At 42.1% G+C, this 12,548-nt stretch overlaps 1 protein-coding gene across 1 annotated transcript in view; it reads left to right on the forward strand.

Moving 5' to 3' along the window:
- LOC139562905 (leucine zipper protein 2-like) overlaps nt 1-12,548 on the forward strand; it is a 186,539-nt gene that overhangs the window by 128,812 nt on the left and 45,179 nt on the right. The window contains exon 6 of the mRNA XM_071381046.1: nt 12,298-12,360. Within this exon, the coding sequence (XP_071237147.1) occupies nt 12,298-12,360 (63 nt within the window). The remainder of the gene's footprint in view (nt 1-12,297; nt 12,361-12,548) is intronic.

Raw genomic sequence — 12,548 nt, forward strand, 5'->3', positions numbered from 1 at the left:
CCTGGATTACCTGCCCTTTATATGTCACTCCCTTTGGTTTCTTCCCCAGTTGTCATTGTTCCTTTTTCATGTCGGTTCGCTGTTTGTGTTTCTTGTTTTGTTCATTTATTTATTACATGTATTCATTCCCTGAACTTGCTTCCCGACTCTCAGCGCACTCGTTACAGAATGACGACTCACCAAAAGGAAGCATCAGGGAGTGTTTTTTTATTTAATTTGTTTTTGGAGGTGATGTCGGTTCGACGGGTTCCCCTGCCTCAGCTGGCTCGACGGGTTTACACACCTCAGTGGGATCGATAGGCTCCCATGCCTCAGCTGGCTCGACAGGCTGCCATGCCTCAGTGGGTTCAATAGGCTCCCATGCCTCAGCTGGCTCGATAGGCTCCTGTGCCTCGACCAAGGGAACCGGGGAGGTCTCTGCCGGCTCATCAGGCTCTCACGCCTCAGCCGTTTCGTCAGGTTTCTGCGCCTCAGCGGAGGCGACCGCTCCGCTCCTGATCTCCGTGATCGTCATCGTGGTCGGCATCCTGCGGCTGTAGACGCGCGTCGGGGAGGGGGTACTGTCACTTGTCCTCCCTCTCCGGCCTCTAGGTCACCAGGAGGTCACCTGGCTGCACTTTATGGCGCATACCTGTCACCAGCATTACGTGCATAATGACACTCACCTGGACTCCATCCCCTCTTTGATTACCTGCCTTTTATATGTCACTCCCTTTGGTTTCTTCCCCAGTTGTCATTGTTCCTGTTATGTCGGTGCGCTGTATGTGTTTTCTTGTTTTGTTCATTTATTTATTAAATGTATTCACTCCCTGAACTTGCTTCCCGACTCTCAGCGCACTCTTTACAGTAATGTTGTACAACAGATTAGTCTAAATGACTTGTAAATGAGGCAATGAAAGGATACAGTCCTTTGTATGCCACAGTCCTAAGTAAAAATATATAATTAGCTGGTAATTAAGAAAATAGCAAAAATATAAATGCAACAACTTCAATGATTTTACAGTTACAGTTCATATAAGGAAATCAGTCAATTGAAAAATATTCATTAGGCCCAATCTATGGATTTCACATGAATGGGCAGGAGGGCATAGGCCCACCCACTTGGGGGACAGGCCCACCCACTGGGGAGCCAGGCCTAGCAAGTCAGAATTAGTTTTTCACCACAAAAGGGCTTTATTACAGACAAAAATACTCATCAGCTGTCCGGATGGCTGGTCTCAGACGATCCCGAAGGTGAAGTAGCCAGATGTGGAGGTCCTGGGCTGGCGTGGCTACACGTGGTCTGCAGATGTGAGGCTGGTTGGTCAAAAACTACGTTGGAGGTGGCTTATGGTAGATAAATTAAAATGTAATTATCTGGCAACAGCTCTGGTGGACATTCCTGCAGTCAGCATTCCAATTGCACACTCCCTGAAAACTTGAGACATCTGTGGCATTGTGTTGTGTGCCAAAACTGCACATTTTAGAGTGGCCTTTTATTGTCCCCAGAACAAGGTGCACCTGTGTAATGATCATGCTGTTTAATCAGCTTCTTGATATGCCACACCTGTCAGGTGGATGGATTATCTTGGCAAAGGAGATATGCTCACTAACAGGGATGTAAACAAATGTATGCACAAAATTAGAGAGAAATTAAAAAAAAAAAATGTGCGCATGGAACATTTCTGGGATATTTTAGCAAGGCACAGAATCACACCAATCACTATGCCAACAAAGGCTTCTGGTAGCATGACCTATGTAGGAGGGAGTCGAATTGTACTTAAATCAAGCTCAAAATAAACATGGGTCTTTGGGAGAGTTACAATTGAAAATGTTTTACACAGTTCATTGAAGTTGTATTTGGGCAGAACCTCTGAGATTTCTGCTGGCAGTCAGAAGCACTGGAAATGGGCTCTGTGAACACTTTGAAAGTACATTATGTAGGGCCAGCGCTTCCCTATCAGTTGGTCGCTGTAGTGTTGACATTTGAAGTCTTGGCTTTTTCCTGTGCCAGATCTATCTCTCCAGATTTGAGTGTCGTTGTAGCTTGATACAGAGGGGTCATCGGTAGTGGATAGTGGCGTCTGTGAACTACTTTGACATTTCAAGTCTTGGCTGTATCCTACACTGGGTGTATGATGAAAAATATTTCGACATCTTTGTTTGTCTTTTTTCACGAGATACAGAGGGTTCATCGGTTGTGCATTCCTACTGTGTAAGTCAGAGTGGTATCCTAATTTTGTCATATCCTATCACACAACATATGTAATTTATCCACTCTTATTGCTTTTACTACACTCTGCAATGCAATTGAGGCTAGATGGAAGTCATTTTCTTAGATTTCAGATACATTGTGACAAAACATTGGCATTGACTTTCTAAAGGCTTAATTAAATGGATCTCTAAAATAACCGTATAATAACAGAAGTTCCTGTCTTATTAGGATGTGTCTTAAGTCTGGGGAAATTGCTGAAATACATTTTTTTTTAAATCAATTACAGTACAGAACAGAGATATGCAGTATATACATCCTGTCCTGTTATAATTAATGAAATGTAATCTGCATATATACAATTGAAGTTGGAAGTTTACATACACTTAGGTTGGAGTTATTAAAACTCGTTTTTCTACCACTCCACACATTTCTTGTTAACAAACTATAGTTTTGGCAAGTTGGTTAGGACATCTACTTCGTGCATGACACAAGCAATTTTCCCAACAATTTTTACAGACAGATTATTTCACTTATAATTCACTGTATCACAATTCCAGTGGGTCAGAAGTTTACATATACTAAATTGACTGTGCCTTTAAACAGCTTGGAAAATTCCAGAAAATGATGTTATGTCTGTGGAAGCTTCTGATAGGCTAATTGACATCATTTGAGTCAATTGGTAATGTACCTGTGGATGTATTTCAAGGCCTACCTTCAAACTCAGTGGCTCTTTGCTTGATATCATGGGAAAATCCAAAGAAATCAGCCAATACCTCAGAAACAAAATTGTAGACCTCCACAAGTCTGGTTCATCCTTGGGAGCAATATACAAATGCCTGAAGGTACCACGTTCATCTGTACAAACAATAGTATGCAAGTATAAACACCATGGGACCACGCAGCCGTCATACCGCTCAGGAAGGAGACGCGTTCTGTCTCCTAGAGATAAACGTACTTTGGTGCAAAAAGTACAACTCAATCCCAGAACAATAGCAAAAGATCTTGTGAAGATGCTATATCCACAGTAAAACGAGTCCTATATCGACATAACCTGAAAGGCCGCTCAGCAAGGAAGAAATCACTGCTCCAAACCGTCATAAAAAAGCCAGACTACGGTTTGCAACTGCACATGGGGACAAAGATTGTACTTTTTGTAGCAATGTCCTCTGGTCTGATGAAACAAAAATACAACTGTTTGGCCATAATGACCATCATTATGTTTGCAGGAAAAAGGGGGAGGCTTGCAAGCCAAAGAACACCATCCCACCGTGAAGCACGGGAATGGCAGCATCATGTTGTGGGGGTGCTTTGCTGCACTTCACAAAATAGATGGCATCATGAGGTAGGGAAATTATGTGGATATATTGAAGCAACATCTCAAGACATCAGTCAGAAAGTTAAAGCTTTGCTGCAAATGGGTCTTCCAAATGGACAATGACCCCAAGCATACTTCCAAAGTTGTGGCAAAATGGCTTAAGGACATCAAAGTCAAGTTATTGGAGTGGCCATCACAAAGCCCTAACCTCAATCCTATAGAACATTTGCTGGCAGAACTGAAAAAACATGTGCGAGCAAGGAGGCCTACAAAAATGACTCAGTTCCACCAGCTCTGTAAGGAGGAATGGGCCAAAATTCACCCAACTTATTGTGGGAAGCTTGTGGAAGGCTACCCAAAACGTTTAACCCAAGTTAAACAATTTAAAGGCAATGCTCCCAAATACTAATTGAGTGTATGTAAACTTCTGACCCACTGGGAATGTGATGAAAGAAATAAAAGCTGAAATATATAATTCTCTCTACTATTATTCTGACATTTTTCATTCTTAAAATAAAGGAGTGATCCTAACTGACCTAAGTCAGGGAATTCTTACTAGGATTAAATGTCAGGAATTGTGAAAAACTGTGTTTAAATGTGTATTTGGCTAAGGTGTATGTAAACTTCTGACTTCAACTGTAACTGGGTTGTGGCTACTATTTTTATTCCCTTATTATCGCCAGTACCTTATTGAATTAGCAAGAGGCATGAGATCAATATGCAAACCCGGAGAGTAGATAGTGGGCCACCCTGGCTTGAGCATCTGTCCCTATTACCATATTAATGAGTAATATGGGGCCTTGCAGATGCTGATTAATCTTGAGCCTTGTTTTTCTTCAATATCAGGGACACTTTGTAGGCAGGGCCCATGTTGATACTGTAGCTAGAAAGGTCTGGCATTGAAGGCCATCAGCTTTTCCTCTAATTAAATTTGTATTGTGGCAAACTATGTATCGCCATATACATTTCAATTGGTAATAGTAATAGTAATAGTAATAGTAATAGTAATAGTAATAGTAATTGGTACGCTGTACCTACCTCTGTAACTACACTGTATTTAGATATTTTTTTGCACACAAGGAGGTGGTTTCCCGGATGCAAATTAAGCATGCACTAAAAAGCATCAATAGATTCTCCAATAAATGTGCGTTTTAGGCTTAGTCTGTGTCCGGGAAACCACCCCTTAGTGTAAAGTGCGACCATTTTATATTTCTCTCCAAGAATTTGATTTGTTAAGTGATCTGTTAAGAGTATAAGACAACCTTTATTTAACTAGGCAAGTCAGTTAAGAACAAATTCTTATTTACAATGACGTCTGAGTTTCTACTTGATCTGGTGCTCTGATGAGCTCTTTGTAAAGACCTTGACTTCACCAATTCGCTTACAAGGTTAGACGCTTTCCTCTCCAATTAGAATCAGACCTCAGCTAAGCTACATGTTTTTCCTTTTTGAATAAAATATTAGCCCGTAGAGGGCTTGTTCTTGATCTTATTCTTGTTCTTCTTAAACTTCGACTCGAGTTTGGATCGATTGTTCACTGCAACGGAATTAAAATATGGTGTCCATGAGTGTGATGCGGTCATTTGCATTTGCAGATAACTCTTTGTTGCAGTCATTTACAAACCATGCTCCTTTCACATCAGCCCTTCCAAGTATCCGTTTCAATCGATCATGTCACCAGAAAATCTTTATGGCTGCAATTCACTGTAAACTGATCTTCTATAATTTACTTTTAGGGCTGAGGATGTGCATTTTAGGATTAAGGCTAGAGAATGATTGAGTGATCGACACAGACCACATTTCCGCTTTGATATGACAGTCGCTAAGAGTGGAGCTTCTGTAGGAGACAGCTGATCCATAAGCTGCTCAAACTCTTGGCAGTGAGTGTGAAGGAGATCACTCTGACAGGCGGAAACAGTGTATGAAGAGTCCTGAGGGTAAATGGAAGTTTAGTATGGTCTGCCAGATGCTTTTATTGGTGACCGTTTAGATGAGGGTGACACGTGTCTCGTCCAATCATCCTCTAGCGAGCATCTGCACCTGCAACTTTAACAAGTTGGAGAGAGATACCTTGAGGCATTTCTGCAGAAATATTTTGCTGATTAGCCTGGATTCCCTGACCGTCAAACTTTGTTGTTGTTTTTGCAAAATTATAATATAGTCCAAATGTCAAATCTCATCACAGAATTTGTCATATTGTGTATGAAACCTTAAAGGGATACTTTGGCATTTTGGCAATGAAGCCCTTTTTCTACTTCCCCAGAGTCGGAACTCATGGATACCATTTTTAAGTCTCTGCATCCAGTATGAAGGAAGTTAGAGGTAGTTTTCCACGCCAACGCTAACTAGCGTTAGTGCAATGACTGGAAGTCTATGGTATCGACTAGCATGCTAGCATTTACCATAGACTTCCAGTCATTGCACTAATGCTAGTTAGCAATTGAGCTAACTCTAGTGAGCAACTTCCTTTAAACTGTACACAGAGACATAAAAGTGGTATCCGCAAGTTCATCTTATTCTGGGGAAGTAGATAAAGGGCTTCATTGTCAAAATCCTGAAGTATCCCTTTAATATACTGAAGAGGGACAAAATAAGGTGATCCTCTATCTACCCCTCCATTCACAAAATTATCAGAATAATTTGGACAGACACCCCCTAAAGCACTTACTAATGGCATGTCTTAGTTGTGCTTTGCAATATTCATGCTGCATTGCTTGCCTGATGACCAATACATAAGCACACTGAACAGCTTAAAAGGTCAAACAAAAATATGTATAAATGTATTTATACAGCGACATGTTTTTTTTTCAAATGCCAGATGTACTGTGAAAAACAATAAACTGGCAATTAAAAGAACTTGAGCACTTCTCAGTAGACATACTGATTTTCAGAGAATTACCTGTCTTGCAGAGGGTAGAGAGAGAAATAAAGAGAGAGTAGAAACCGGGGGAAATACATAGGCATACCAATTAATTCAGTCTCCCTAAAAAAAAAAGATTCTCATCCCAAGGGACTTCCTTGTTAAATAAACGAAAGGATACATACAAATAAAATGATATTGTGGCGTAAGTGCGAACAATAAATATAGAGGAAAGTATGATCATAATCAGTAATGTCTCGCACACTTTTTATTATAAGGTTCACGCATGGTTCCCAATATGGCAACACTTGGTTCATAATATATTATGACATTTGCGGTTCACCCATATCTCATTTAGCATAATTCTCCATGACATATGAGCTCTACTGGATCAACATTTCACTGTGGGTCTGTTCTCGGGCAGGCACACGTCACCTTGTATGACAGCTGCCATTTCTCCCAGCCACAGTACCCTTTCTTTAGAGAGGAGAGGAGGCGTAAGTGTCTGGACTGGAATCCTGGCCAATTCTAGCTCATTGAATCACATAGCGCTGTCATTCCACCTCATTAACTCTGTGTGTAAGAGAGCGCGTGTGTGTGTGTGTGTGTTTCATAGAGAGAAAGAGAAAAGCGGGAGAGAGATAGCAAGAAAAAGTGATACAGTGGCTTGCGAAAGTATTCACCCCTCTTGGCATTTTTCCAATTTTGTTGCCTTAGAACCTGGAATTAAAATAGATTTTTTAGGGGTTTGTATCATTTGATTTCCACAACATGCCTACCACTTTGAAGATGCAAAATTTGTTTTCTTGTGGAACAAACAAGAAGACAAAAAAACGGAAAACTTGAGCATGGATAACTATTCACCCCCCAAAGTCAATACTTTGTAGAGCCACCTTTTGCAGCAGTTACAGCTGCAAGTCTCTTGGGGTATGTCTCTATAAGCTTGGCACATCTAGCCACTGGGATCTTTGCCCATTCTTCAAGGCAAAACTGCTCCAGCTCCTTCAAGTTGGATGGGTTCGCTGGTGTACAGCAATCTTTAAGATACCACAGATTCTCAATTGGATTGAAGTCTGGACTTTGACTAGGCAATTCCAAGACATTTAAATGTTTCCCCTTAAATCACTCGAGTGTTGCTTTAGCAGTATGCTTAGGGTCATTGTCCTGCTGGAAGGTGAACCTCCGTCACAGTCTCAAATTTCTGGAAGACTGAAACAGGTTTCCAGCAAGAATTTCCCTGTATTTAGAGCCATCCATCATTCCTTCAATTCTGACCAGTTTCCCAGTTCCTGCAGATGAAAAACATCCTCACAGCATGATGCTGCCACCACCATGTTTCACTGTGGGGATGGTGTTCTCTGGGTTATCTTTGGTGCAAAGCTGTCATAGGCAAAGGGTGGCTATTTGAGGAATCTCAAATATAAAATATATTTTGATTTGTTTTACACTTTTCTGGTTACTACATGATTCCATATGTGTTATTCCATAGTTTTGATTTCTTCAATATTATTCTACAATGTAGAAAATAGTAAAAAAATAAAGAAAAACCCTTGACTGAGTATTCATTTTTACGGAAATATTACATTTGCTTTCAGACCCTTTACTCAGTACTTTGTTGAAGCTACAAGCTTGGCACATCTGTATTTGGGGAGTTTCTCCCATTCTCTGCAGATCCTCTCAAGCTCTGTCAGGTTGGATGGGGAGCGTTGTTGCACAGCTATTTTCAGGTCTCTCCAGAGATGTTCGATCGGGTTCAAGTCCAGTCTCTGGCTGGGCCACTCAAGGACATTCAGAGACTTGTCCCGAAGCCACTCCTTCGTTGTCTTGGCTGTGTGCTTAGAGCCGTTGTCCTGTTGGAAGGCCCAGGTTTTCATCAAGGATCTCTCTGTACTTTGCTCCGTTCATGTTTGCCTCGATCCTGACTAGTTTACCAGTCCCTGCCGCTGAAAATCATCCCCACCGCATGATACTGCCACCACCATGCTTCATTGTAGGGATGGTGCCAGGTTTCCTCCAGATGTGACGCTTGGCATTCAGGAGAAAGACTTCAATCTTGGTTTCATCAGACCAGAGAATCTAGTTTCTCATGGTCTGAGAGTCTTTAGGTGCCTTTTGGCAAACTCCAAGCGGGCTGTCATGTGCTTTTTACTGAGGATTGGCTTCCGTCTGGCCACTCTACCATAACGGCTTGATTGGTGGAGTGCTGCAGAGTTGGTTGTCCTTCTGAAAGGTTCTCCCATCTCCACAGAGGAATTCTAGAGCCCTGTCAGAGTGACCATCAGGTTCTTGGTCACATTCCTGACCAAGGCCCTTCTCCCCCGACTGCTCAGTTTGGCCGGGCGGCCAGCTCTAGAAAGAGTCTTGGTGGTTCCAAACATCTTCCATTTAAGAATGGCCACTGTGTTCTTGGGGACCTTCAATGTTGCAGCCATTTTTTGGTACCCTTCCCCAGATCTGTGTCTCGACAAAATCCTGTCTCGGAGCTCTACGGACAGTTCCTTTGACCTCATGGCTTGGTTTTTGCTCTGACATGCACTGTCAACTGTGGGGCCTTATATTGACAGGTGTGAGCCTTTCCAAATCATGTCAAATCAATTGAATTTACTCCATGTGGACTCCAATCAAGTTGCATCTCAAGGATGATCAATGGAAACAGGATGCACCTGAGCTAATTTTGGGTCTCATAGCAAAGGGCTGAATACTTATGTAAATAAGGTATTTATGTTTTCTATTTTTAATAAATTGGCCAACATTTCTAAAAACCTGTTTTCACTTTGTCATTATGGGGTATTGTGTGTAGATTTCTGAGATGTTCTATTTATGTAATCCTTTTTAGAATACAGCTGTAATGTAACAAAATGTGGAAAAAGTAAAGGGGTCTGAATACTTTCCGAAGGCACGGTATATTCAAAAGTATGTGTGACACCCCTTCAAATGAGTGGATTATGCTATTTCAGCTACACCCATTGCTGACAGGTGTATAAAATCGAGCACACAGCCATGCAATCTCCATAGACAATTATTGGTAGTAGAATGGCCTTACTGAAGAGCTCGGTGACTTTCAAAGTGGCACCATCATAGGATGCCACCATTCCAATAAGTCAGTTTGTCAAATCTCTGCCCTGCTAGAGCTGCCCCGGTCAACTGTAAGTGATGTTATTGTGAAGTGGAAACGTCTAGGAGCAACATCTGTCCAAAGAGCCACACAAGCTCACAGAACAGGACCGCTGAGTGCTGAAAAATCGTCTGTCCTCGGTTGCAACACTCACTACCGAGTTCCAAACTGCCTCTGGAAGCAACGTCAGCACAATATCTGTTCGTCAGGCGCTTCATGAAATGGGTTTCTATGGCCGAGCAGCTGCACAAAAGCCTAAGATCACCATGTGCAATGCCAAGCGTCGGCTGGAGTGATGTAAAGCTTGCTACCATTGGATTCTGGAGGAGTGGAAACGCCTTCTCTGGAGTGATAAATCACACTTCACCATCTGGCAGTCCGACGGACAAATCTGGGTTTGGTGGATGCCAGGATAACGCTACCTGCCTGAATGCATAGTGCCAACTGTTTCGGGCTAGGCCCCTTAGTTCCAGTGAAGGGAAATCTTAACGCTACAGCATACAATGCCATTCTAGACGATTCTGTGCTTCCAACTTGGTGGTAACAGTTTGGGGAAGTCCCTTTCCTGTTTCAGCTTGACAATGCCCCCGTGCACAAAGCGAAGTCCATACAGAAATGATTTGTTGAGATTGATGTGGAAGAACTTGTCTGGCCTGCACAGAGCCCTGACTTCAACCCCACTGAACACCTTTGGGATGAATTGGAATGCTGACTGCGAGCCAGGCCTAATCGCCCCACATCAGTACCCAACCTCACTAATGCTCTTGTGGCTGAATGGAAGCAAATTCCCGCAGCAATGTTCCAACCTCTAGTAGAAAGCCTTCCCAGAAGAGTGGAGGCTGTTATAGCAGAAAAGGGGGGACCAACTCCATAGTAATGGTCATGATTTTACAAGCAGGTGTCCATATACCTTTGGTCATGTAGTGTACATGCATAGGGACAGTTATGATAAAGTGCATGGAACCAAAATTGGAACCAACATGTTTTATATTTCTATGACCAACTTCTATGACCAACTTCTATGACCAACATATGTAGCAATCAATGATGTCGCTCTTGCTGCTGGTGAGTCTCTGATCCACCTCTACGCAGACGACACCATTCTGTATACTTCTGTCCCTTCTTTGGACACTGTGTTAACAACCCTCCAGACCAGCTTCAATGCCATACAACTCTCTTAAATACAAGTAAAACTAAATGCATGCTATTCAACAGATCGCTGCTTGCACCTGCCCGCCCGTCCAGCATCACTATTCTGGACGGTTCTGACTTAGAATATGTGGACAATTACAAATACCTAGGTGTCTGGTTAGACTGTAAACTCTCCTTCCAGACTCACATCAAACATCTCCAATCCAAAGTTAAATCTAGAATTGGCTTCCTATTTCGCAACAAAGCATCCTTCACTCATGCTGCCAAACATACCCTCGTAAAACTGACCATCCTACCGATCCTCGACTTCGGCGATGTCATTTACAAAATAGCCTCCAATACCCTACTCAAAAATTGGATGCAGTCTATCACAGTGCCATCCGTTTTGTTACCAAAGCCCCATATACTACCTACCACTGCGACCTGTACGCTCTCGTTGGCTGGCCCTCGCTTCATACTCGTCGCCAAGCCCACTGGCTCTAGGTCATCTACAAGACCCTGCCAGGTAAAGTCCTCCCTTATCTCAGCTCGCTGGTCACCATAGCAGCACCCACCTGTAGCACACCCTCCAGCAGGTATATCTCTCTGGTCACCCCCAAAACCAATTCCTCCTTTGGCCGCCTCTCCTTCCAGTTCTCTGCTGCCAATGACTGGAACAAACTACAAAAATCTCTGAAACTGGAAACACTTATCTCCCTCACTAGCTTTAAGCACCTGCTGTCAGAGCAGCTCACAGATTACTGCACCTGTACATAGCCCATCTATAATTTAGCCCAAACAACTACCTCTTCCCCTACTGTATTTATTTATTTTGCTCCTTTGCACCCCGTTATTTCTATTTCTACTTTGCACATTCTTCCACTGCAAATCTACCATTCCAGTGTTTTACTTGCTATATTGTATTTACTTCGCCACCATGGCCTTTTTATGCCTTTCCTCATTTGCTCACATTGTATATAGACTTATTTTTCTACTGTATTATTGACTGTATGTTTGTTTTACTCTGTGTTGTTATATGTGTCGAACTGCTTTGCTTTATCTTGGCCAGGTCGCAATTGTAAATGAGAACTTGTTCTCAACTTGCCTACCTGGTTAAATAAAGGTGAAATAAAATAAATAAAAAATGTAGCAAATCTTAGGAAGAGGGCTATTCCCTGGTACAGAAAACATGTTCTTTGTAAGGCCACCTCTTACCTCTTACTGCATGCCAGTCAGTCAGCACCACTGCTATGAGTTGTGTCCCTGCACATGTTGTTCTGATGAATCTGTGTGAGTGAAGGAACAATGTTGCACAATAGTGCACCTGTATATGTCTCTCTCATGCTATCAGTGGTTTCTATTGATTCATGTTCATGAGTGATTAGTCAATGTTGAGTCGTGTTACTCCCGTACTGCATGTGTTAAACAGAGAGTGGTTGAAGAATAGGCTCTGGATTAGCTAATTAGATCATTGATGAACTCATTTGCTGTTGTAAATGTGTTCTGTAGTCAATACTTAGGCCTGATGAATCGAAACTGGCTTGTATGATCGTCTAATATAATTACATTTGTCACTGCGGATAAAACAGAAAAGCAGTGCAAGCCATTACTAAATGTTATCAATGATTTTCTCTCATCAACCCTTAACTAATACCACCTTTTTATTCATTTTTTATTCGCAGAACAAGAGCTTGAAAAATAAACTGCTATCTGGCAACAAACTGTGTGATGTCCATGCAGAAGAGGTAAGCCTTTTCAATCACACCGATGAACAGTGGGCCTAGGTTAAAAAAATAAGGTCATAATTCAGGTGGATTGAATTGGGTCCCAAGTCTTCATTGATTAGACTGTCCCTCATTTTACATGCAGTTACTCTGATCATGCATATATTATTTTTTTAAACAATTTTGGCATTGCAGCCTTCATAAGAGTG

The sequence above is a fragment of the Salvelinus alpinus genome, chromosome 33 (assembly GCF_045679555.1).
Source record: "Salvelinus alpinus chromosome 33, SLU_Salpinus.1, whole genome shotgun sequence".
Lineage (NCBI taxonomy): Eukaryota > Metazoa > Chordata > Actinopteri > Salmoniformes > Salmonidae > Salvelinus > Salvelinus alpinus.